The 22,816-nt window shown below is 49.8% G+C and overlaps 1 protein-coding gene across 22 annotated transcripts in view; it reads left to right on the forward strand.

Annotated features, from left to right (window-relative positions):
- DBF4B (DBF4B-CDC7 kinase regulatory subunit) overlaps positions 1-22,816 on the forward strand; it is a 53,993-nt gene that overhangs the window by 29,982 nt on the left and 1,195 nt on the right. For 2 of the 22 annotated variants that reach the window (XM_063629168.1, XM_063629169.1), the window contains 10 exons: positions 926-1,117; positions 1,988-2,038; positions 3,434-3,521; positions 5,338-5,411; positions 8,093-8,129; positions 9,650-9,695; positions 12,301-12,417; positions 18,770-18,878; positions 19,079-19,203; positions 20,030-22,236. In XM_063629168.1, coding sequence (XP_063485238.1) covers positions 926-1,117; positions 1,988-2,038; positions 3,434-3,521; positions 5,338-5,411; positions 8,093-8,129; positions 9,650-9,695; positions 12,301-12,417; positions 18,770-18,878; positions 19,079-19,203; positions 20,030-20,891 — 1,701 coding nt within the window. In that variant the 3' untranslated portion in view covers positions 20,892-22,236. Of the gene's footprint in view, positions 1-902; positions 1,118-1,987; positions 2,039-3,433; positions 3,663-3,803; positions 4,447-5,337; positions 5,412-8,092; positions 8,130-9,649; positions 9,696-12,300; positions 12,418-18,769; positions 18,879-19,078; positions 19,279-20,029; positions 22,237-22,283; positions 22,365-22,816 lie in introns of those variants that run through there. The other 20 variants (XM_063629176.1, XM_063629171.1, XM_063629174.1 and 17 more) reach the window with 20 other exon arrangements.

Here is a 22,816-nt window from a genome sequence, read left to right on the forward strand (position 1 = left end):
AATTGCTTGAACCCGGGAGGTGGAGATTAGAGTGAGCCAAGATCACGCCACTGCACTACAGCCTGGGAGACAAAGTGAGACCTTGTCTCAAAAAAAGAAAAGAAAAGAAAAAAAAAGGTAAATATAATCTTTCAATTCATAACTAAATTTTTTAAATAGTGGTAAAGTGTATATAACATAAAATAAGCCATTTTAGCCTTTTTTTTTCTTTTTTTTTTAGAGACAGGATTTCACTCCCCAAGCTGGAGTGTAGTGGTCCAGTCATAGCTCACTGCATCGCTGAACTACTGGGCTCAAGTGATGCTCCTGCCTCAGCCTCCCAAGTAGCTAGGACTATAGGTGCACATAACAACACCCAGCTAATTAAAAAAAAAAAAAAAATTTTTTAGAGACAGGATCTTGCTGTGTTGCCCAGGCAGGTCTTGAACTCCTGACCTCAAGTGATCCTCCCACCTCAGCCTCCTACAGTGCTAGGATTACAGGCATGAGCCACCACACCTGGTCCCCAGTGTTTCTTACACAGAAAAATCATGGCTTACACAAGCTAGTCTTAATCCTGTCCAGCTCTTTCAATGTGTTCTTGCTGCATGCAAACTCAAACTGCTCATAGAACTCAAAGCTTGCAGCCTTCTGCCACTGGGTCAGGGCAGCAGTCTTGGAGACAAAACCTGTAATATATACATATATATATATACACGCACACACACGCATACACATACACACACACACACACACACATATATATATACCCCATTAGATTTCAGGATGATGTCTTCTTAGAACTTGGTACGGAACTGCATTTAGTCTATTTAAAGACATTGATTCTGGAACTCCTGGCAGCCAAGATTTCCTTCTCCAGCCTCTTTATATTGACAATCCTGCATTTGCTTTTTGGTTTTCAGCCACCTCTGTGATCTGGTTTCAGGTAATTGAGGGTTTTCTGAGCAAAGAAGTAAGTTACATCGTGTCCAGCCGCAGAGAAGTAAAGGCAGAGAGCAGTGGAACAAGCCACAGAGGCTGCCCTAGCCCTAGCCCCAGTAAGGTCAGAGTGGAAACATCGGCCATGGTTGATCCAAAAGGCAGCCACCCCAGGCCTTCACAGAAACCTGTTGACTCGGTAAGAACCTCATGTAGGAAAGGTATGCTGTGTAAACAAAGGAAGTAGGCTTTGGTGAGCCTTTTAAGGCAGTCTCTGGTTTTAATTTCATCTGGATTAATTTAATCTCTCATTTGAATTCAGGGACTGAGAATATTTTATCATAGCTCTGAATCTAAACACCTCAGCAACATACTATCCCCCATGCTACCCTTTTATGCCGTATGTCAGTTTTTATGGGACTTGAAAGTCAGAGGTTTAGAAACCAGGGGAGAGTCTTCATAAACCAGAGAAGATGTGTTGGGATTGGTCTGGGCTTGGGCAGGAGTACCCTGAGTAGGCAGCCATTCCCTTCTTCCTTGCTTGCATGTATGAAGGGCCAAGAGTTTGGACAATACACGTGTTATGTCTTTGATTTAAAATGGAACATGGCTTTTCCCCTCTAGGCTTACATTCTTATTTTGTCTAACTTATATTAATATTAAAATGTCCATGAACATACACTGTTGGCATTGTGATGACAGATGGGACTTCCTACGAGCAAAAATTTCTAAAGTGAAACATTTGCTTTCATTATCTCCTGGAGGGTGCAGAGACTCTTAAAGAGGGTCTCAGGACATTTATAACAATTGGATCTCAGTGAATTCAGAGTGCCCTTCTCTCCACCAGGTTCAGGCTGCCACCTCAGGGTGACCTAAACTTCCTGTGGCTTTACCTTTACCTCCTAAACGTTTTCTAGGCTCTCATTTCTACCAATCCTCAGTTGTCACTGCTCCCAGCTTTCCGAGGGACATAACCCCAAGACATAACCCCTCACCAGCTCCTGTGTAAACATCTTTCAGTGCACAGGTGGCCTATCAGCAGACCTCACTGCTCTTCTGTCCCCGTCAGGTGCCTCTAAGCAGAGGGAAGGAGCTGCTTCAGAAGGCCATCAGAAACCAGGTGAGCTGGGGCAAGATGGGACAGAGCGGGTGGTCTCCAGCACAGGGAGGGATTTCACCCTTCTTCCCAGGTTCTTCTGAAGCACCCACACAAAATGCACACTCTGCCATATGTAGTATTGTCATTATTTCCTTCTTCTACATCAGGTAGTGGAGGCTCAGACAAGTTATTTAGCCATTCACCTAGAGAGTAAGTGTTAAAGCCAGAGCCACCTCCAACTCTGGAGCCTACCAAGAGAACCGTGGGGATGTGAGATGTGGCGGGACAGGGCTGCTGGGTGCAGAGGCCAGACTTCTTTTTTTTTTGAGACGGAGTCTCGCTCTGTCGCCCAGGCTGGAGTGCAGTGGCGCAATCTCGGCTCACTGCAAGCTCCGCCTCCCGGGTTCACGCCATTCTCCTGCCTCAGCCCCTCCGAGTAGCTGGGACTACAGGCGCCCGCCACCACGCCCGGCTAATTTTTTTGTTTTTTGTATTTTTAGTAGAGACGGGGTTTCACCATAGTCTCGATCTCCTGACCTCGTGATCCGCCCGCCTCCGCCTCCCAAAGTGCTGGGATTACAAGCGTGAGCCACCATGCTTTGGGAGGCTGAGGTGGGTGGATCACTTGAGGCCAGGAGTTCAAGACCAGCCTGGCCAACATGGCGAAACCCCATCTCTACTGAAAAATTAGCAAGGTGTGGTGGCACGCACCTGTAGTCCCCACTACTCAGGTGGCTGAAGCAGGAGAATTACTTGAACCTGAGAGGTGGAGGTTGCAGTGAGCCGAGATTGTGCCACTGCATTCCAGCCTGGGCGATAGAGCTAGACTCTGTCTCAAAAAAAAATAAAATAAAATAAAACATAACTCTTTATTCCTTGTGTGAATATCCAGGGCTGTTAAAGTTTAGTGGCAGGAGGAGGAGTTAAGGTGATCTTGTGAGAAGAGTCGTGCTAGTGACATCAGGAGGGGTACATGGCTGTGATGGGGGATGTAGTGCTGCTGGACTGAGCCAGTGGAGGGGGAAGATCTGCAGCCAACATAGTTTCATGCTCAATGAGGATGATGGTCACCGTGTTTGTTGTGTACTTACTGTGCTGAGAGCTTTCCTCACAGAGGCCCTCCCAACGAACAGCTCTCTCAGAAGCATCTGTTCCTTCCTGGTCACGAGGTGGCCAGAGCACAATGTATAGGCAGACCAGTGGTCCTTCCCCTCCCAATGTGGCCATGTGGAGGACAGGATGTCTTCCTGGGGGTTGGGATGGACTCTCTGGGCACTGTACTCTCTCTCCTGCCTGCCTCCCCACAGTCCCTCCCATGGGTGACTCAGACCTCCCAGAAGCAATTTCTATGTGTCCCCTTCACGTTCAGGCCTTGGGGAGTCTCTGCTTCTACCTGACTCTGTGTTGTAATTTCAGGGGAGCATCAGTGGAGGAGGCAGTGGGGGCAGCAGCAGCCTCCTGACCAATGCCCGCTCTTGGGGAGTGAGGATTCTGCACGTGGATGGTACCCTTTCTGTGCTGGGCTCCTGTGGAGGGAGAATTGGTGACTTTGACCAGGAGTGTCAGCTTTTAGAAGGATCATGGTCATGTGAGCTTCTGGTCACCGGAAGCCAGAAGTACTCAGCTGCCATGTTGATCCACAAAGGTGGGAGGATGTGGGGAAGGGGGAAAGTGGTGAGGTTGCAGAGTGCAGGCTGTGGCCTCGGCATCCCGCAGGAGGTCCCTAGAACATGCCGTTTCATGTTACCTGCTACAGCTCTCCCCCAGCTAGTATGATGATCCTGTTTTACAAATGCAGAAGTGATCTTAATATTCATGACCACTGGCCAGGCGTGGTGGCTCACACCTGTAATCCCAGCACTTTGGGAGGCCAAGGCAGGTGGATCACGAGGTCAAGAGTTTGAGACCAGCCTGACCAACATGGTGAAACCCCGTCTCTACTAAAAATACAAAAATTAGCCGAGCCTGGTGGTGCGTGCCTGTAATCCCAGCTACTTAGGAGGCTGAGGCAGGAGAATCACTTGAACCCAGGAGGCGGAGGTTGCAGTCAGCCAAGATCATGCTACTGCACTCCAGCCTGGGTAACAGAGCGAGACTCGGTCTCAAAAAAAAAAATTCGGCCGGGTGCGGTGGCCCACACCTGTAATCCCAGCACTTTGGGAGGCCGAGGTGGGCAGATCACAAGGTCAGGATATCGAGACCCATCCTGGCTAACACGGTGAAACCCCATCTCTACTAAAAATACAAAAAATTAGCCAGGCGTGGTGGCGGGCGCCTGTAGTCCCAGCTACTCGGGAGGCTGAGGCAGGAGAATGGCCTGAACCTGGGAGGCAGAGCTTGCAGTGAGCCGAGATCACGCCACTGCATTCCAGCCTGGGCGACAGAGCAAGACTCCATCTCAAAAAAAAAAATTCATGGCCACCTAACAGGTATTGACTCTGTGCTACGAATTACCTCATTTAATCCTCACTACAGTCCTGTCCCCATTATACAGATGAGGAAATTGAGCCTCAAAGGGATTAGGCAAATTGTCCATGGTCTCACCAGAGTGTGTAGTGTGGCCCACCACTCTCAGTTTTACTCAGCTGTAAATTTTGTGCTCCTTCTTTTCTCACACCGTAAACAACCTGTTTGCAGCCTGTTTACGCTAGAATAGTTGTCTTGAACCAGCTGGCAGTGAGTGGTCTCATACCCAGCTCCATTCTTGAGTCTGGAGTTTTCTCTGTTCCATTTTTAGGGGATTGGTCCAGATGGGACAGCCCATAGGTGCTGACTGGGGTGCTGCCCCACCCCTTGGTACCAAGATCTTCCAGGGGAGTCTAGAGGCTGTACAGGGGAAGTTCCTGGTCTGGGATGTGGAGGGCTTCATCTCACTGAAAAATCAGCCACTTCTGACTTGATCTCCTTCCCTGCCTTTCTCTGTTAGAGAAGTGCTAGCATGTTTAGCCCTTGCTGGTCTTTCACCTGAGGGTACAGCTGAGTAGTTCACACAGCATGTCCTCCCTCACAGCCGCAGCTCTTCAGTGGTGCCTTAAAGTCCTTAGCAAGCCATGAGGCACCTTCTGTTCAAAGATGAGTTGTATTCAATGCTGCAAAAGAGCATGACACCCGCTCAGGTGCTGTTCCAGGGATAGAGGACCCAGTCCTTAACCTCCGCTGTCAGGAGATGCAGAGGGGATGTGCAGCCAGAAGGTGGCAGGCAAGGCAAGAGTGATTCAGTGGGTTGGCCGAGCGAGTTTAGTCCTGCAGTCCAGGAAGGGGCTGTGCTAGGTAAGTGAAGACTGGAAGCCTTTGGCACAAACCCTCTGTCTTCTCCACAGAAATGATGATGCACGTGCAACAGCTGTCTCTTGCCTCTTTATGTGTGAAAAAACAAGAGCCGAAGAAGCCAGAGGTAGGTCATCCTGCTGAACTGAAGGACAAATGGATGGTTTTCAGTGAAATCAGTGACAACTTAGGTAAATCCATGGCCCGCCCAAACCATGTCTTCCTGGCCATTCTGAAAGATGGAAGAGGAATGCAGCCTCTTACTTACCTCAGTCCTAGCACCCATAGCTTTACAACACCCTTTCTTCTCTCTTCTCTGTGGCACTTGCAGTCCTCCCATGGCACACACCCTGCTGAGACATCCCTGTGGCCTGGACCGCCTGGGCCATGGGCTGCCTACAGTAGTTCTGGACCAGATAAAGTTCATAAATGCCCATGGCACTGACCAGGCTGCTATTCTGGAACTTCCCCTGTACAGCCTCTAGACTGGGAATGAGTCTGCATACTGCAGGGGTGAGAAGGAGTGATTGAAATAGGTGCCATCTTCTAAATCCTTGTTTGTTTTCCATTCTTTGCTGGTATTAGAACTGTGTGTACCACATCAGGAGAGCACAACCTAGTTTAAAGCCACAGTATCTTCACCCAAGCCTCAATCTGAGGAAGGATTAAATCTACAGATCTACCCACAGCCTGGCATCCAGACACAGGACGAACAGTAATAGCTATTAGTTAACAGTGCTAATTAGCTAACAGAACTAGCAAGCCATATCCAAAGTGGTGGAGCGGCTGGGCATGGTGGCTCACGCCTGTAATCCCAGCACTTTGGGAGGCCGAGGCCGGCAGATCACTTGAGGTCAGGAGTTCAAGACCAGCCTGGCCAACGTGGTGAAACCCCAACTCTCCTAAAAATACAAAAATTAGCTGGGCGTGGTGGCACATGCCTGTAATCCCAGCTACTCAGGAGGCTGAGGCAGGAGAATCTTGAACCCGGGAGACATGTTGCCATGAGTCATGATCGCACCACTGCACTCCAGCCTAGGCAACAGAGCGAAATTCTGTCTCAAAAAAAACTTAAAAAAATAGTGGATGGAGCACTCAGACACTGACACCCTCTCCACACCCTCTCCTCTAGGAGTGTTGGGGTCATTGCTGCTGTTAAATTTGTGTTGTTCAAAATTCAAAAGGGTATACAACAAAAATTCTCTCCCTGCTCCAGCTTCTCCTCAACCACTGACCTCCCTTCCTGACAGTGTGAACAGTTTCTAGGACTCTATGCACATAGAAGCAAATATGTCAAAAATTCCCCCCTTCTATGCAGATGCACAGCATTTTTACTTTAACTTAATAATCAGTTTTGTAGGCCGGGCACAGTGGCTCACGCCTGTAATCCCAGTACTTTGGGAGACCGAGGCAGGCGAATCGCTTGAGGTCAGGAGTTTGAGACCAATCAGGCCAACATGGTGAAACCCTGTCTCTACTAAAATACAAAATTAGCCATGTGTGGTGGCGCATGCCTGTAATCCCAGCTACTTGGGAGGGTGAGGCAGGAGAATCGCTTGAACCCGGGAGACAGAAGTTGCAGTGAGCTGAGATCGCAGCACTGCACTCCAGCCTGGGCGACAGAGTGCGACTGTGTCTCAAAAAAAAGAAAAAAAAAATAGTTTTGTAGATATCTAGCTGTGAAGTGAGTTTTGGGTGTAATGTGCTGATACGCAAGGGAATGTGAGAGGCTTCTTTGGATTGTGTTTGCCCTCAAGGTGTGGCCTAGAGGAGAATCTGGAACTTCTTAGGGCCCAGAGGCACAGGTGGTCATGGATCCACCATCATCCTGGCCCTCCAGCTAAAGCTGATTTTTTAATTTTATTCCATTTATCTTATATTTATTTACTTATTTTTCAGGTATACACCAGAAGATCTATTTACTCTTTTTTCTTTTCTTTTATTTATTTATTTTACTTTACTTTTTTTGTGAGACAAGGTCTGGCTCTGTCGCCCAGGCTGGAGTGCAGTGGCACCATCTCTGTTCACTGCAACCTCCGCCTCCTGGGCTCAAACTATCCTCCCACCTCAGCCTCCCAAGTAGCTAGGACTACGGGCATGTGCCACCATGCCTGGCTAGTTTTTTTTTTTTTTTTTTTTTTTAGAGATAGGGTCTTACTATGCTGCCCAGGCTGGTCTCAAACTTGTGAGCTCAAACAATCCACCTGCCTTGGCCTACCAAAATGTTGAAATTACAGGCGTGAGCCACCACACCTGGCCACCATTTACTTTTTAATATCAGCTTTGTTTGACCTTGGCTTAGACATTGATTTTGACCCACAGAATCAGAGTACACAACATAGGACATAGGAAAGCAAATGGCCGTCGTCTTTATCCTAGTCCTATAGGGTACCTGGAACAGCATCAGTACCTAGAAAATAAAGCTGCCATTTAGTGAGTATCTATTCTGTGCCAACATGCGATGAGGTTGGTGGGTACTCTTCACACTGCAGGTGGCAGAGCTGAAGTTCCCACCAGGCCTCTGGGACTCCAGAGTTCTTGCTCTCTGTACTGTCCTGCACTCCCTGCACAGTCAGCTGCCATTAAGATTCACACACCGAGTGCCCCCCTTATTCATCGTGTTGCCAAGGAGGGAGCCGTTGTTTTCCCAGGTCTGCTCCAGCTCAAGGCCCGAGAGTCTGGTTCTGCAGGCCTCTCAATAGCAGGAAGCAAAGTGGGACAGACTGGCAGCCACTTGGCTTATCAGGCCCAGTTCCTTGACCCCCGTGGCTTCCTCACATCCTTAGCCTATTTTTCCTTTCCATTTAGGGAACATGTCCAGCAGCAGAGTCAAGAACACGGAAAGGTCAGTGTGGTAGCTTTTCCTCATCTAATTGCAATCCGTCCCTCCCTAAACACTTCCCCATGACTCCCTCTGTGGCAGCATCTGCTCACTTTTCTGTGGCAGCAAGCGAGTCCAGGTTATCTTGCCCCTTTGTGTTTCCAGGGCCTGGTCCTCAGGTTTCTGGAGCGAGAGAGGCATGTCCAAGAGCAAGTCCAGAGCTGCTGGGCCGGGGCTTCTCCTTTACAGCCAAGACCCCATGCAGACACTTTGGCTCCTGTGTCCTCTGGCTGTTCCTGGGCATCGACTGAGGTTCAGCATCCTTTTCCTTCTGATTCAGTAGCAGTTTGGGGGTGGGCAGTTTGACAGCTGCCTACCGTTTTCAGAACTGCCAAACTCCGTGAAACTGACAAACTGGCAGACTGATGGACTCCATCTCCTGGTTCCTCTTGGACAGCAGGAGAGTTGCTCCCACTGGATGTTTCTCCCAAAGATGCTCTTTCAGTGGCATTTATTCATGCACAAGGAGGAGCTAAGAAAAGTCACTTGGCACCTCTCTCATGCTCAAAATTCAAGGAAGTCTGCAGGGGAATTGATTTTAATAGCTGTCTCAGTTAATTAGAAAGAGAAGAAATTGTCCCCAAAATGTAATTAATGAGAGCTGCTGCTAAAGGAGAAAAGGCTGCTTTTTGCTTGGGTGCTTGAGGTGCTTTTTGCTTGAGGTGGCCTCAAGTACAGTTGGGAGCTGTAAGGTGCCAGCGTCTTTGGGGAATTTGTGGCTGTCAGATGGGCCCAGGATTTCAGCTGCCTTGGCTGCCCCTTCCACAGGACTCCTGGTCACTGTGGGTCCTGATGCCTAAGAGATTTTGTAAGCTATGCAAATAACTATCTAATAGGGGTGAGTCTCTTAATTGACTCCAAATTCATCTTCTCAACACTCCTTTGCCCTATTTTTTCAGGAACCAGATTTCACCTGTGATATTTTTCTACCATCCTGCTAATAAGACCACTAAACACTATCCCTCTTCCTCTCTGCTTCCCCTCCAAAAAACCCAGGGTCTTCCTGGAGCATTCTGCCTGGGTGTTCTTAGGCCCCTCAGTATCCTGAGGCTCCAGAAGCAGAGGTCTAGGAAGGACCTGGGACTTTGTGGGAACGACCACCCCCACCCTGCTTTTAGCAGAAACCATCAGGGGCTGAGTTTCTCCCACCAAACCAGCCAGATGTCTGATAGTGGTGGCATCTTTGGTTGATCGATAGCCTTCAGAATCCACACACAGGAGCTCCTGGGTCCTGCTGAGGGAGAGCCCATCTAGGGCTGCAGTTACACTGCAGCCTATCCCCCCACTGGTGCAACCTTTCTCCCACGGGTAGAGGCTGGAGATCTGAGTGAATGGAGAGCGCAGCCTGGGGTGGCATGATTTCCAGCTCTTGCAAGGCTCTTAGGCTTTGGCAGAGCCTCCCCTCTCAGCATTTCCTGCATGTGTGGTGCAGGCCCTGCACAGGGGCAGACAGATAGCTAATGTGTGCATTCTTCCCCTTTCAGTGGCCAGACTGAAGGCACCGTTCCTCAAAATCGAAGATGAAAGCAGGTGAGTGGGACCTCCTCTCTCTGTTTGCCCCAGCTAGGCCTGCACAGAGGAGGGAGGAGGGAGGGGTGCTCAGGGGCCTCAAGCTAATGTGAAGACATGGAGCCCCTTAACCCTGCACCTTCATCTTCCTGAAAAGCCACTTTCTCCCACTGTCATGGAGAAGTCTCACGCAAACCAGGAGGAGCCTCTGAGAGTGGCATGATACAGTGAATAGTCCTCTTGGAGATGAGTCAGAGATTAATGATCCTGTGTGTGAATTACCTCTATTTAATACTCTGCTCTATGAGCTCATGGTGTCCCGTGCAGGCTCATTATTGCAGCTCCTTTCCCCTTGGGTGTATGCTGACATTTCGTGTCAATTCATTACCCAGTCACAGTGCTAATATAGTCCAAGACATCATCTTGGCTGAAATGAGGGTGCTAGGGGTGGTATTGGGGATTCCCTTGTCAGGCCACCCTGTACTTGATAAAGCCTTTCTGTTTCACTTTGAAAAATCCTTTTCTGGCTCATGTTACCTCCTGACAGCCCTGGGTGAAAAAGATGAGGGGAGCCCATCTCTTCCTAGTGGGGAAAACTGAGGTCAGAAAGGAAGGGACTTGTGTACAGCCACCTTGCTAATAAATTGCAGCCCAAGGCTAGAATCCAGGTGTCCTGCCTGCCCTGTCTTGTGTCTTGTCTGTCCACCATTATGGCCTCTTCTTCCCTGGGTCAGGAGGGTCCCATTGACAATGTTAACCTGATGAGCTATTAGCAGCCATGTTGGTTATCACTGAATCTTCAGTAAGTACAAGATCAAAAGTCTATGTGGATCTATAATTATCTCAAAATTTAAATTTTTGTTTTTGATTTTTTTTCCAAAAAGGCATTTTCAGACTAAATAAATTTTTTAAAGGAAATAAGTCCATGTATATCCAGCAGAGACTACTGAGGACAGAATTGTCTGTGTGCCTCAGGCAGGGAAGGGCAGGGCAGCTGAGACCAGCCTTAGGAGCCTGGCATGCCTGCCCATCTTCCAGACAAGCCCAGGGTCACTTCTCAGCACCTGCAGACAGTGCTGCGCTGGCTTTGGTGGCCCAAAGGCAAGTGGAGAGAACAACGGGGTGGTACAGAGGTGCTATCTTCCAGTTCCAGTGGGATGGAGTGCGTGTTCATCCCCAGTCCCTTCATACCTATTTAAATGTAGGTAATCATGACACATATGCAATGCCTGAAAGGCACTGTTACAGCCTCAGTATCTGCACTGCACATGGCAGGCACAGGTATATCACTGTCACCAGAGTGGGGTACATAATGTGTGTGTTCCTGGCATTATAGGCCAGAGAGGAGATCCAACTAGAGCTGAGATTTCTTGTGAATTTTTTTTTTGAGATGGAGTCTCACTCCATCGCCTAGGCTGGAGTGCTGTGGCACAATCTCAGCTCACTGCAACCCCTGCCTCCCAGATTCAAGCGATTCTTCTGCCTCCCGAGTAGCTGGGACTAAAGGTGTTCACCACCACGCCCAGCTAATTTTTGTATTTTTTGTAGAGACGGGGTTTGGCCATGTTGGCCAGGCTGGTCACGAACTGGCCTCAGGTGATCCACCTGCCTCGGCCTCCCAAAGTGCTAGAATTACAGGTGGGAGCCGCAGTGCCCAGCCACTTGTGATTTTTTTTATGTGCTGTTTTGAAGCAGGTGCGTTCAAAGCCTATTAGGCCTATTAGCCTGCCCATCCTCAAGTTTCAAGCCCCCTAAGCAGAAACAAAATGTCATTGAAGAAGAAAGAAACATGCCAGGGTTGTGAGGGGTACTCCCTTCTCCTTAAGGGTCCAAGAAGACTTATTTGTTAATTCACTGCTGAGGTACAGCACTCTTACCCTGCTCCCTGAGAACCCCTGGCCTGCACTGTTTCCCCCAGAACATGGACCATTGCAACCAAACATGGTGCACCCGGCAGTTACCTCACTCGGCAGGGTTTGCGAAGTATACACAGATCACTTCTGTCTCTGCAAGTCTCTTGAATGTTTGCAATTTGAGGCACACTGCCAGAACCACTCAGTCCAGGTCTGACTATCCAGAACCTTCACTGTGCCTGTCTTCTCCTTTCAGAACACCAGCCCTCAGATAGTTCTAAGGACCAGCAAGAACACTTCACAGAACAGGGAAATAACTGTACTGGTTTAAACATTCTTCCATTTAGAATCTGCCAGGCTAGAGTCCTCAAAGATTGTTGTAGGGTCAAGAAACAAAACGGGAAGGTGAGGAAAAGTAGATCAGGAGTCTGGAGATGTGGCTTCTGATCTGACCTTGGCCGCTTAACTATTTGTGAGCCCTTGAGCAAGTCACAGAACTCTTGGGCTTCATTTCCTTAGATATAAAATAGGATAAGCCCAGAGGGTGCTTACAGGATACCAGGAAGGCAGTGGTATGAGTTTGAAAAGTAGACAGAGAGAACATATGTATTAATTTAACCTAGAAAGGCTGATGAGTTTTATTAAAGAATTTAAAAGATGTGGAGGTGAAAGTCCACTTTATCAGGGCTGGAATTCTAGGGCGTTGGGCGAGGCCCCCTCCTCAGCCTTTACCTTCCCCATTGTAGTCAAAGTGGAAGTTTTCTCTGTTGCAGGAAGTTTCGTCCTTTCCATCATCAATTTAAATCCTTTCCTGAAATTTCTTTTCTTGGACCCAAAGATGCAAGTCCCTTTGAGGCCCCGACGACCCTGGGCAGCATGCACCATACCAGGTGGGTCTTTCTGGTTCCTGAGTACCGAGGGCTGGTTACAGGCCAAAATCCTCCCCATCGGGGGCCTGCTGGTCAGATTTGGGAATGGCCATGTGTTTGCTCCTTAGGCAAAGTCTATTCTGGGAACGTAGCCCAGAGAAGAGAGACTAGGAGCGTTCATCCATTTTATTTTGTGTTCTTCATCCGTACTGAAGAATTTAACTTGAAGAAGAAAGGGAGGTGCCAGGGCTGTGAAGGGCACCCCCTTCTCCTTAAGGGTCAAAGAAGACTTATTTGTTAATTCACTGCTGAGACACAGCACTCTTACCCTGTCCGCCCAGAACCCCTGGCCTGCACTGTTTCCCCCAGATCATGGACCATTGCAACCAGACATGGTGCACCCGGCAGTTACCTCACTCGGCAGGGTTTACCGAGTATACACAGAGGACAATAGACCGCTTTCTCAAACTCATATCTATAGACCACCATCATCAGAGTCCCCTGCGGTCTCATTAAAAATAGAAGTTCTAATATGTTTGATATGCATCTTTTTGTTTGTATGTATTTTTAGAAAATGTTTATTGTTTTTGTATGCAAAAAAATTAATAAAAAAAAAAAATAGAAGTTCTAGCTGGGCACAGTGGCTGATGCCTGTAATCTCAGCACTTTGAGATGCCAAAGTGGGAGGATCACGTGAGGCCAGGAGTTTGAGACCAACTTGGGCACACAAACATAGCAAGACCCTACCTCTACAAAAAAATAAAAATAAAAATGTAAAAAGTTATGAGTCAGGCAGAGTGGCTCATGCCCGTAATTCCAGCACTTTGGGAGGCTAAGGTGGGCAGATCACTTCAGGTCAGGAGTTTAAGACAAGCCTGGCCAATATGGTGAAACTCCGTCTTTACTAAAAATGCAAAAAAAAAAAATTAGCTGGGCATGGTGGCGCACACCTGTAATCCCAGCTACTTGGGAGGCTGAGGTAGGAGAATCACTTGAAACCGGCAGGCAGAGGTTGTAGTGAGCTGAGATTGCGCCACTGCACTCCAGCCTGGGCAATGGATCGAGACTCCTTCTCAAAAAAAAAAAAAAAAAAAAAAAATTAGTCAAGCGTGATGACAAGTGCCTATAGTCCCACTTACTCAGATGGCTAAGGCAGGATGATCATTTGAGCCCAGGAGTTCAAGGTTGCAGTAAGCTATGATTGTGCCACTGCACTCCAGCCTGGGTGACAGAGTGAAACCCTGATGCAGGTTCCTGAACTCCACCCCATATCTATAGAATCAAAATCTCTGATGATGGAGCCCCAAAAGCTGCATTTTACAAGCTGTCAGGTGATTTTAGTGAATATCAAAGTTTAAACTGGTTGGGCCAAACATCAGGAATAACTAAGGGGCGGGGTGGGGGAGAAGATCACTGCATTACATGGCTCATGGCTTGTGGGCTTGTTAATGTTTCTACTCTGCAGATATTTGAGAATTTGAACCCTCATTAACCAAAGTAGAGAAGGAATTCAGCTCAGGTGATGGGTGAGATGCCTTCTCAGACCCTTTCTAACCTCTGGGCTATGGGGTTATAGACCAGGAGAGAACAGAGCAGACTCTCAGCCCTGGAGTTCCTGGGGCCAAGGAGGGTCTGTGGTTTCCATCAGCTGACAAAGGCTGTGGGTCAGAAAATAGTACAAATAGGAGGGAAAAAATTAAGGGAATGTGGCAGTAGATGAAGTGGGAGCAAGGAGAGAAAGAGGTGAGGTTAAGTCCCAATACAAGGGATACCAGGGAGAGCCAGTCAGAAGGTAGCCCAGGCTTGGCGCTGGCAGTGATGCTAGGCCTGGGATGGCCTTGGGATCACAGAGGAGCTAAGAGGCTGTAAAGGAAAGATGAAGCAATGAAGCTTTGGTATCTGCATGTGAGGAGCCTAGGCAGGGGGTTGGCCCTGGTGGGACATCAAAGTTCCAGGCGTGTGTCTGTGTGTGTGTGTGTGTGTGTGTGTGTGTGTGTATGTGGAAAATATGTGTAGGAAGAAGTGTTTAAATTTTTACATTTTTGAAGTCATTATATTTTAAAGTTTAAAAATTTTTTAATTTAAAAAGTTTAAAATTTATGTTACAAATGGTTTAATGTGAAAAGTCTATATTCCACACCCAGCCTCCAGTTCTGTCCCCTCACTGGTGCAACCTTCCTCCCAGGGGTAGAGGCTGGAGGAGATCTGAGTGGTGCCTCACCCCTGCCAAATGGAGAGTGCAGCCTGGGGTGGCATGAAAAGAAAAAGCAAGTAACATCCAGCATAGTCAATACTATATGATTCTTTTTTTTTTTTTTTTTGAGAATGAGTCTTGCACTGTTGCCTAGGCAGGAGTGCAGTGGCGTGATCTCTGCTCACTGCAACCTCCGCCTCCCAGGTTCACCCGATTCTCCTCCCTCAGCTTCCCGAGTGGTTGGGATTACAGCGCACACCACCTCGCCCGGCTAATTTTTTGTGTTTTTAGTAGAGATGGGGTTTCACTATGTTGGCCAACTGGTCCCGAACTCCTGACCTCGTGATCCACCCACCTCAGCCTCCCAAAGTGCTGGGATTACAGGCGTGAGCCACCATGCCAAGCCTATATGATTCTTTATGTAAGAAGAGGGAACGAAAGATACACATATACTTGTATATCCATGAACTATCTCTGGAGATAGACCAAGCCTATAATCCCAGCACTTTGGGAGGCCAAGGGGGAAGGATCACTTTGAGCCCAGGAGTTCGAGACCAGCCTGGGCAACATAATGAGACTCCCATCTCTATTTTTATATTTTTAAAAAATCTGGCCAGACACAGTGGCTTATACTTGTAATCCCAGCACTTTGGGAGGCTGAGGCAGGTGGATCACTTGAGCTCACGAGTTTGAGACCAGCCTGAGCAACATGGCGAAACCCCACCTCTATTAAAAATATAAAAATTAGCCAGGCATGGTGGTGCAAGCGTGTAGTCTCAGCTACTCGGGAGACTGAAGCTGGGGAATTGCTTAAGCATGGGAAGCGGAGGTTGCAGTGAGCCAAGGTGGTGAATCTGCACAACAGCTTGGGTGACAGAGTAGACCCTGTCTCAAAAAAAAAAAAAAAAAAAAATTGCATTCCCTTTTACGGCTGCAGGGTATCCATTATGCCATTGTATGGAATGTATTTACTGTATTTTATTTAACCAGTCTATTATTCATGGTTGCTTAAATTAGCTCCAATGAAAATCATGCTCAGAGTAAATTTGCAATTGTTCAAGTATGTTTGTGGAATAAATTCCTAAAGATAGAAATATTGGATCAAAATATATATGCATTTATAATTTTGATAAATTCAGCCAAATGGCTTTTCATGGAAGGGATACCAACTTATATGTTTACCTGCACTGCATGCGAGAGGCTGTTTCCCATCCCCTTGCCTCATGCTGTGACTGGCAGATAAGTTGACTTCCAGTACAACAGATTAAAAACCGTATCTCAGTATAATTATAATTTTTGTTTTTTCTTTTTTTTCTTTTTTTTTGAGATGGAGTCTCACTGTGTTGCCCAGGTTGGAGTACAGTGGCGCAATCTCGGCTCACTGCAAGCTCCGCCTCCTGGGTTCACGCCATTCTCCTGCCTCAGCCTCTCCGAGTAGCTGGGACTACAGGCGCCCACCACCACGCCTGACTAATTTTTTTGTATTTTTAGTAGAGACAGGGTTTCACCGTGGTCTCGATCTCCTGACCTCATGATCCGCCCGCCTCAGCCTCCCAAAGTGCTGGGATTACAAGCGTGAGCCACCGCGCCCGGCCAATTTTTGTTTTTTCTTACTATGAATGAGGCTAAGTATGTTTGCATATGTTTGGTTGTTTGAATCTCTTTTTATGTGAACCTTCTTTATATAATTTGCTCATTTTTTATTTGGGTTATTGATCACTTTAATAATTTGTAAGGAGCCCTTCTCATATTAGAAAAATGAGCTCTTTGTTATTAGTTGTAAATATTTTATTTTCTCTGCTCACTGCAACCTCCACCTCCCAGGCTCAGGCAATCCTCCCATCTCAGCCTCCCAAGTAACTGGGAGTACAGGTGCGTACCACCACACCTGGCTAATTTTTATATTTTTTGTAGAGGTGGGGTTTCACCATGTTGCCCAGGCTGGTCTCGAACTCCTGAACCCAAGTGATCCTCCCATCTTGACTTCCCAAAGTGCAGGGATTATAAGTGTGAGCCACCGTACCTGGCAGTTGTAAATAAATCAATATATATATTTTTTTCCTAAGCCTCCCTGAGCAGAGAAGTTGTAAATACTTTTAAAAGACAACAAAACCCCAAGTTTGTGGCGTTTAACTTTGCTGTATTAGTCCATTTTCGTACTGCTATACAGACCTGTCTGAGACTGGGTAATTTATAAAGGAAAGAGGTTTCATAGACTCACAGTTCAGCATGGCTGGGGAGGCCTCAGGAAACTTACAATCACAGTGGAAGGCAAAGGGGAAGCAAGGCACCTTCTGCACAAGGTGGCAGAAGGAGAAGTGCTGAGTGAAGGGGGAAGAGCCCCTTACAAAACCATCACATCTCATGAGAACTGTCACGAGAACAGCATGGGGGAAACCACCCCCATGATTCAGTTACCTCCACCTGGTCTCTCCATTGACACTTGGGGATTATAGGGATTACAATTCAATATGAGATTTGGGTGGGGACACAAAGCCTAACCATATCATTTGCTAATGATTCTTTGCCATGCATACATATTTTAAAGTTGTATATGGCCGGGCGCGGTGGCTCACGCTTGTAATCCCAGCACTTTGGGAGGCCGAGGCGGGCGGATCACAAGGTCAGGAGATCGAGACCACGGTGAAACCCCGTCTCTACTAAAAAATACAAAAAATTAGCCGGGCGTGGTGGCGGGCGCCTGTAGTCCCAGCTACTCGGAGAGGCTGAGGCAGGAGAATGGCGTGAACCCGGGACGCGGAGCTTGCAGTGAGCCGCGATTGCGCCACTGCACTCCAGCCTGGGCGAAAGAGCAAGACTCCGTCTCAAAAAAAAAAAAAAAAAAAAAAAAAAAAAAAAAAAAGTTGTATATAGTTGAATTTATGAGTTTTTCTGTATATCTTCTGGGTTTTGTGTCATACTTAGGAAGTCTTTAAAAGGAGTGTTTTGGACTTGTCGAGTTTACTGGATGGCCAGATAGAAATGCCCTTTGGTTGTAAGAAATATGGGGCTGATATTCAGATAAGAAGTCAGGCTTGGCCGGATGTGGTGGCTCAGTCCTGTAATCCCAGCATTTTGGGAAGCTGAGTTGGGTGGATCACCTGAGGTCAGGAGTTTGAGACCAGCCTGGCCAACATGGTGAAACCCTGTCTCTAATAAAAAAAAAAAAAAAAAAAAAAAAATTAGCCAGGCATGGTGGTATGTTCCTGTAATCCCAGCTATTCGGGAGGCTGAGACAAGAGAATCACTTGAACCCAGGAGGTGGAGGTTGCAGTGAGCTGAAATCGTGCTACTGCACTCCAGCCTGGTTGACAGAGCGGGACTCCATCTCAAAAAAAAAAAAAAAAAAAAAGTCAGGTTTGAGGAAGGTTTGAAAGTCCTATCGGACAGTGAGGACAGCTGTGAGAGATCCAAGGCAGCATGAGAGAAGGGACAGACTGAACCAAGCTGGGGAGACATTCAGGTGGAAAAGAAGAGCAGTCCCTTCACTGTGGTTGAGACCTTTTCCCTTTCATCTTTCAGGTCTCATGAATGTGGGTGTAGGTTTGAGCACAGAGTTGGAATTCCTACAAGGGATTCTTGCTGCTGCCATCACCATCCCATCCTCACCTGTGGTTTAAGAGAAGGACGGAGATGGCTGGCGCGATGGCTCACACCTGTAATCCCAGCACTTTGGGAGGCTGAGGCAGGTGGATCACCTGAGGTCAGGAGTTTGAGACCAGCCTGGCCAACATGGTGAAACCTCATCCCTACTGAAAATACAAAAATTAGCTGGGCATGGTGGCGGGTGCCTGTAATCCCAGCTACTCGGGAGGCTGAGGCAGGAGAATGGCTTGAGCCCAGGAGGTGAAGGTTGCAGTGAGCCAAGATCGCACCACTGCACTCCAGCCTGGGTGACTAAGCTAGACTCTGTCTTAAAAAAAAAAAAAGAGAGAGAAGGACAGAGATAAGACAGGCTGCCCACAGGGAGGTCTCCAGACGTCTTCTTCCTTGTTCCCCTCTTGCCATTCTTAGATGATTGGTACCAAGCTCAGGGAAGGCCTGCCTGCCGGTGCCTGCCCAGCCCCTTGGCCGTCTTGGTCCTTCCCCTCCCTGACCTAGGCCCCAGGCCCTAAGTAGTGGCTCCTCCCCCAAGGGCCCCAGCAGTAACCACTTTGCCGCACTATGTACCCTCCGCAGAGAATCCAAGGATGGAGAGCCAAACCCTCAATCAGCTGCCCGCACCATGCCCAGGAGGAAGAAAGGCTACTGCGAGTGCTGTCAAGAGGCCTTCGAGGAGCTCCATGTGGTGAGCTCCTTCCCCACTAAGCAGCTGCTCCCAGAGTACCCTGAGGGAGCCTGCTCACTGGGGATGAGTCCTTCCTATGCAATTTCTACGCTGCTATGGCTGTCCTCCAGGGCCAGAGCATGGGCTGGGAGGTCAGCTTCCGTGTCCCCCTCCCCCCAGGCCTCATCTAATGCCCTGTGCTCCTCTCCCCGCTCCGGCAGCATCTTCAGAGTGCCCAGCACCAGAGCTTTGCCCTGGAAGCCCATCTATATGCAGAAGTGGACAGGATCATTGCCCAGCTCAGCCACAGCTTTCCAGACATCCCTTTCCAGGCTGGCCTCCCCGGGTGAGTGCCACACTGGCAGGCACAACTGCATCCGCACTCTCCTCTGTTGCCCTCTGGGTGGAAAGAGACCCTCAGGTTGGTGGCTGCTGGGACCAGACTGTGATGTTTTCCTCTTTTCTCACCTTCCTTTCCCCTCATCCTCAGTCCTGTTTGTTTTGGGGGTGGCCAAAAAAAATAAAAAGACCTCCATCTGTGACTTCAGTTGATGAAGACTAGACCCAGACCAGACTGTGACTCCCTTCCTACCCCACGGGCTTTGATGTGGACGATAAGCAGTTCTGGCCAGGGAGCGGGGGGTAGTGCTTGGGCCTCTCCTAGATAGGTGAAAAGCAAAGTCTTTCTTCCTCTGTAGAAGTCACCCCCAGAAAGAAGAACTGCATGGGGTTTGGTGGGAATTCCAGGGCCCTCTGAGCCCCGCTTCCCCTTGCTGCCAGCAAGGCAGACCCTCTCCCACCTGGGGCTGTGGCTTCACCTCACCCCAAATCTCCATCTCAAGCTCAACTTGCACAGCCAGGCACTGCGCTGCTTTCTTCAGCTGCCAAAGGGCACAGCCTCCTCTGTGAAGTCATGAAATGGAATAGCCTCTAACCTATTCCTCTGGCCGGCCCCAACCACAGGCCGCAGAGCCAAGAGAAGTGCACACAGTGCTGGCTGCTGCCCCATGTTCAGACCCAAACAGGAGGACTTTGACACAGGGCCTCAGAGAAGGCAGCTCTCTCGGCACATGAACCACCAGCTGTGGCAGCTCTCCCTGTGCCCTCAGCCCTGGCCCAGGCCTGCTGTGAAGTTGAAACCTGCAGCTCACTGGGTGTTTCTGTCCCAACAGGTGGTCAGGTTCCCCAGCTTCTGACTGTGACCCTCTCTGTCCTGAGACTCTGCACCCCCATCAGCCCTCCCATCCCAGGGCAGCATCTCCCAGGATGAGGAAAGAAGACAGCTGCCAGGCATCAGGTATCCCAGAGCAGGATGGGACAGTGGACAGCACGCAGGCACCAGCTGAATGTGCAGGGACTGGTGAGGTACCTGGACCTACAGCAAGCTGCCAGGACCTGGGGGGGTCAGTTGATGTGTTTGTGGACCCCCCAGGGACACCAGTGTCCAGGAGCCCTGCTTGCCAATGCCTCCTGCCTAGCTCTGGTTTTATGGAACTTTCCTCTGGCCCAGATCTGGCCCTTGTTGGCCACAAGCGGAAGGTTCAGTTCCCCAGTGGCAGTGCTGAGAAGAGAGTGGGGGCCTCCTGGCCACAGGCTTCATTTTTTGTCCCAATAGCCCCCAACCCCTGCGGCACCAGGACAACTAGTGGCAAGCGCCTTCCCTCTCTTCCCCTTCCAGGCCATGAATCCAGGCTCCTTGCCTCCCTCCAGCCCTTGTGCCACTCACAGACCTGCCTCTCTCTCCCAGACCCCTTCCCCTGGCAGCCCACAGACAGACCAGCAGAGTTCTGGGCCACAAAGCCCCCCTGGCTGGGGGAAGGGTGGCCCCCAGGGCCTGAGGATTCTGAGTGTACAGCCACTGGCCCTGTATCCCAGGAGGCTGGCCAGCTCCCCAGCTGCCCCACAGCTCCAGGCCGGCCATCAGCTCCCCTGTACTCAGCTACCAGTGTGCAGCCCTCAGGAGCACCTGTAGAGAGCAGGTCTACCTCCCTCCTGCAGCCCCTGCCAGCCAGTGCAGGAGCCAGCTGTTTCTGATGCCTCTGGGCCCCCCAGCCTCTCCAGGTGCCCTGTCTCCCTGTCTCCCAGCCCTGGTCCCAACCCCAGCCCCAGCCCCAGCCCCATGCTGGCAGAGAGCTGCTCCTATGAGTCCCCAAGGTGCTTGGCTCTTCACAGGGCCAGGCAGCTTCAGATTGAAGGGCCACAGATACAAATTATTCCTCTGCTGGGTGCTGCACACCCGGCCAGGGCTGACCAGGACGCAGGAGGGGCAGAACCCCAGGACTTCCCCAAAAGAGCCAGAAGGAGGCCCGGGCCTGGCCTTTGAAGTCTAGCAAGCAGCTGTCACGCTTAGCTCCATGGAGCCGACAGAGCCAGCCCTCCCACTGGCCAGGTCCTTGGGAGAGAATCTGGGCTGGGGGCTGCCCTCTCCTACCCCCACCTCCTGCCATGTTCCTGACCAGGCAGAGTCTACAGTGGGCTTGCCCAGCTGAGGCTGGCCTCCCACGCTAGGAGGCAGAGGCGAAGTTGGCATGGGGAGGGACCACAAAGGAGCTGGGGCAGCAGGAGTCCTGGCCCGGCTTCCTGGCCCTCCGCAGGCCCTTGCCTCTCTGCAGAGCTGCGGGTTAGCTGTTGGTGTGCTCCACCCCCAACCCCGGCCTCCTTTCCCACCAGCATGTGGCTGCTCCTGCTTTCCGAAATGCCTGTGTTGGTCCCCTCCCCCAGCCCCCCACGCTCCCGCACACAGATCCTCAGGAACATATGAAGCAGAGGAGGGGCTTGGGCTGCACCACTCACAGAGTTCCCTCCCCCAGGCACTTAGTTGGGGCCCAGCACTGACCTTTCCCCTGAGCCCAGGATGTGGCCAGAGCCCCCTCTGGGACCCCTCTCGGCCCTTCTCTGCCTCCTCAGCTTGAGCTGCCTGCCCGAAGTTCAGCTGTTCCGGGGCCAGTGTGTCACTTGCCAACTTCCACATCACCCTCCTCCCTCGCTCCCTCCTCTCCTTCCCCAAGGACCTCCCCCCATTTCTGGCAGCGAAGCCATTAATCTGGAGACAGAAATGGGTTTGCTATCGATTCTCTGGCCACTTTTTCTTTCATTACAGTTTGTACCGTGGTTCTTCTCACCCTTCTCTGCGTCCGTGCATTTAAAGAGTTGTCTCTTTAAATGTTGAAGCTCCTGGAAGCCTGGTGCTATTCTGTGTCTCCTTTCAAAGGAAGAAGGGGGGGCCCAGCTATGGGTGAGGACTCAAGTTATTAGTTTGGAAATAGAGCAACTATGTGTACAGCCCACCTTAGAGGTCATGTTACCCCCTTCCTGTTAAATTTTACAATTAATTTTGGTTCCGGAAATGTAAATAAATTTGTTAATAACAAATAGCAAAGAGATTGGGCTGGAATGCCATATGTCGGTCCTTGATCTGCCCTCCAGTGACCCAAGGCAGGGCTGTGGGCCAGCAGCAATGGACAGAATCACTAGATGGTGGGATGGGACCTCCTGCAAGTCACACGTGTGAGTGCCACAACCCTCCTGCTGGCCTTGCCCAACGGCTCCAGGGAGCAGGGCTGCCTCTATCCCTGCCCAGCCTCCTTTACCCGGTCTCATCTGGTCACTTACTTGGCTCTGCTGCCTGGGAGTGATTGCCTGCAGAGGACATGCCCCTCTCCCTCCCAAGACATTCCTGTTAAGGGCCCACTCCTCTTCCCTGAAGCCAGACTGCGGCTTATGTCTGGGCGCTGCTGGGTTCGTCCCTTTCCTTTTGTGACATGGGGTTGCCCCATTCCCCATGACACCACCCCTCTGCATGGGGAAGTTTCCCCTCGCCCCTGTCTCAGACTTTGATACCTTTACCTGCTGCTCACACAAAGCCCGTGGTGCCGGGTTTGGGTGCCCTCATTGTCAGCTGCCCAGGACCCATCCCCCAAACCTCACATCCGTGTACCCTTGCCTTCCCCTCCTATCTC

The sequence above is a fragment of the Symphalangus syndactylus genome, chromosome 20 (assembly GCF_028878055.3).
Source record: "Symphalangus syndactylus isolate Jambi chromosome 20, NHGRI_mSymSyn1-v2.1_pri, whole genome shotgun sequence".
Lineage (NCBI taxonomy): Eukaryota > Metazoa > Chordata > Mammalia > Primates > Hylobatidae > Symphalangus > Symphalangus syndactylus.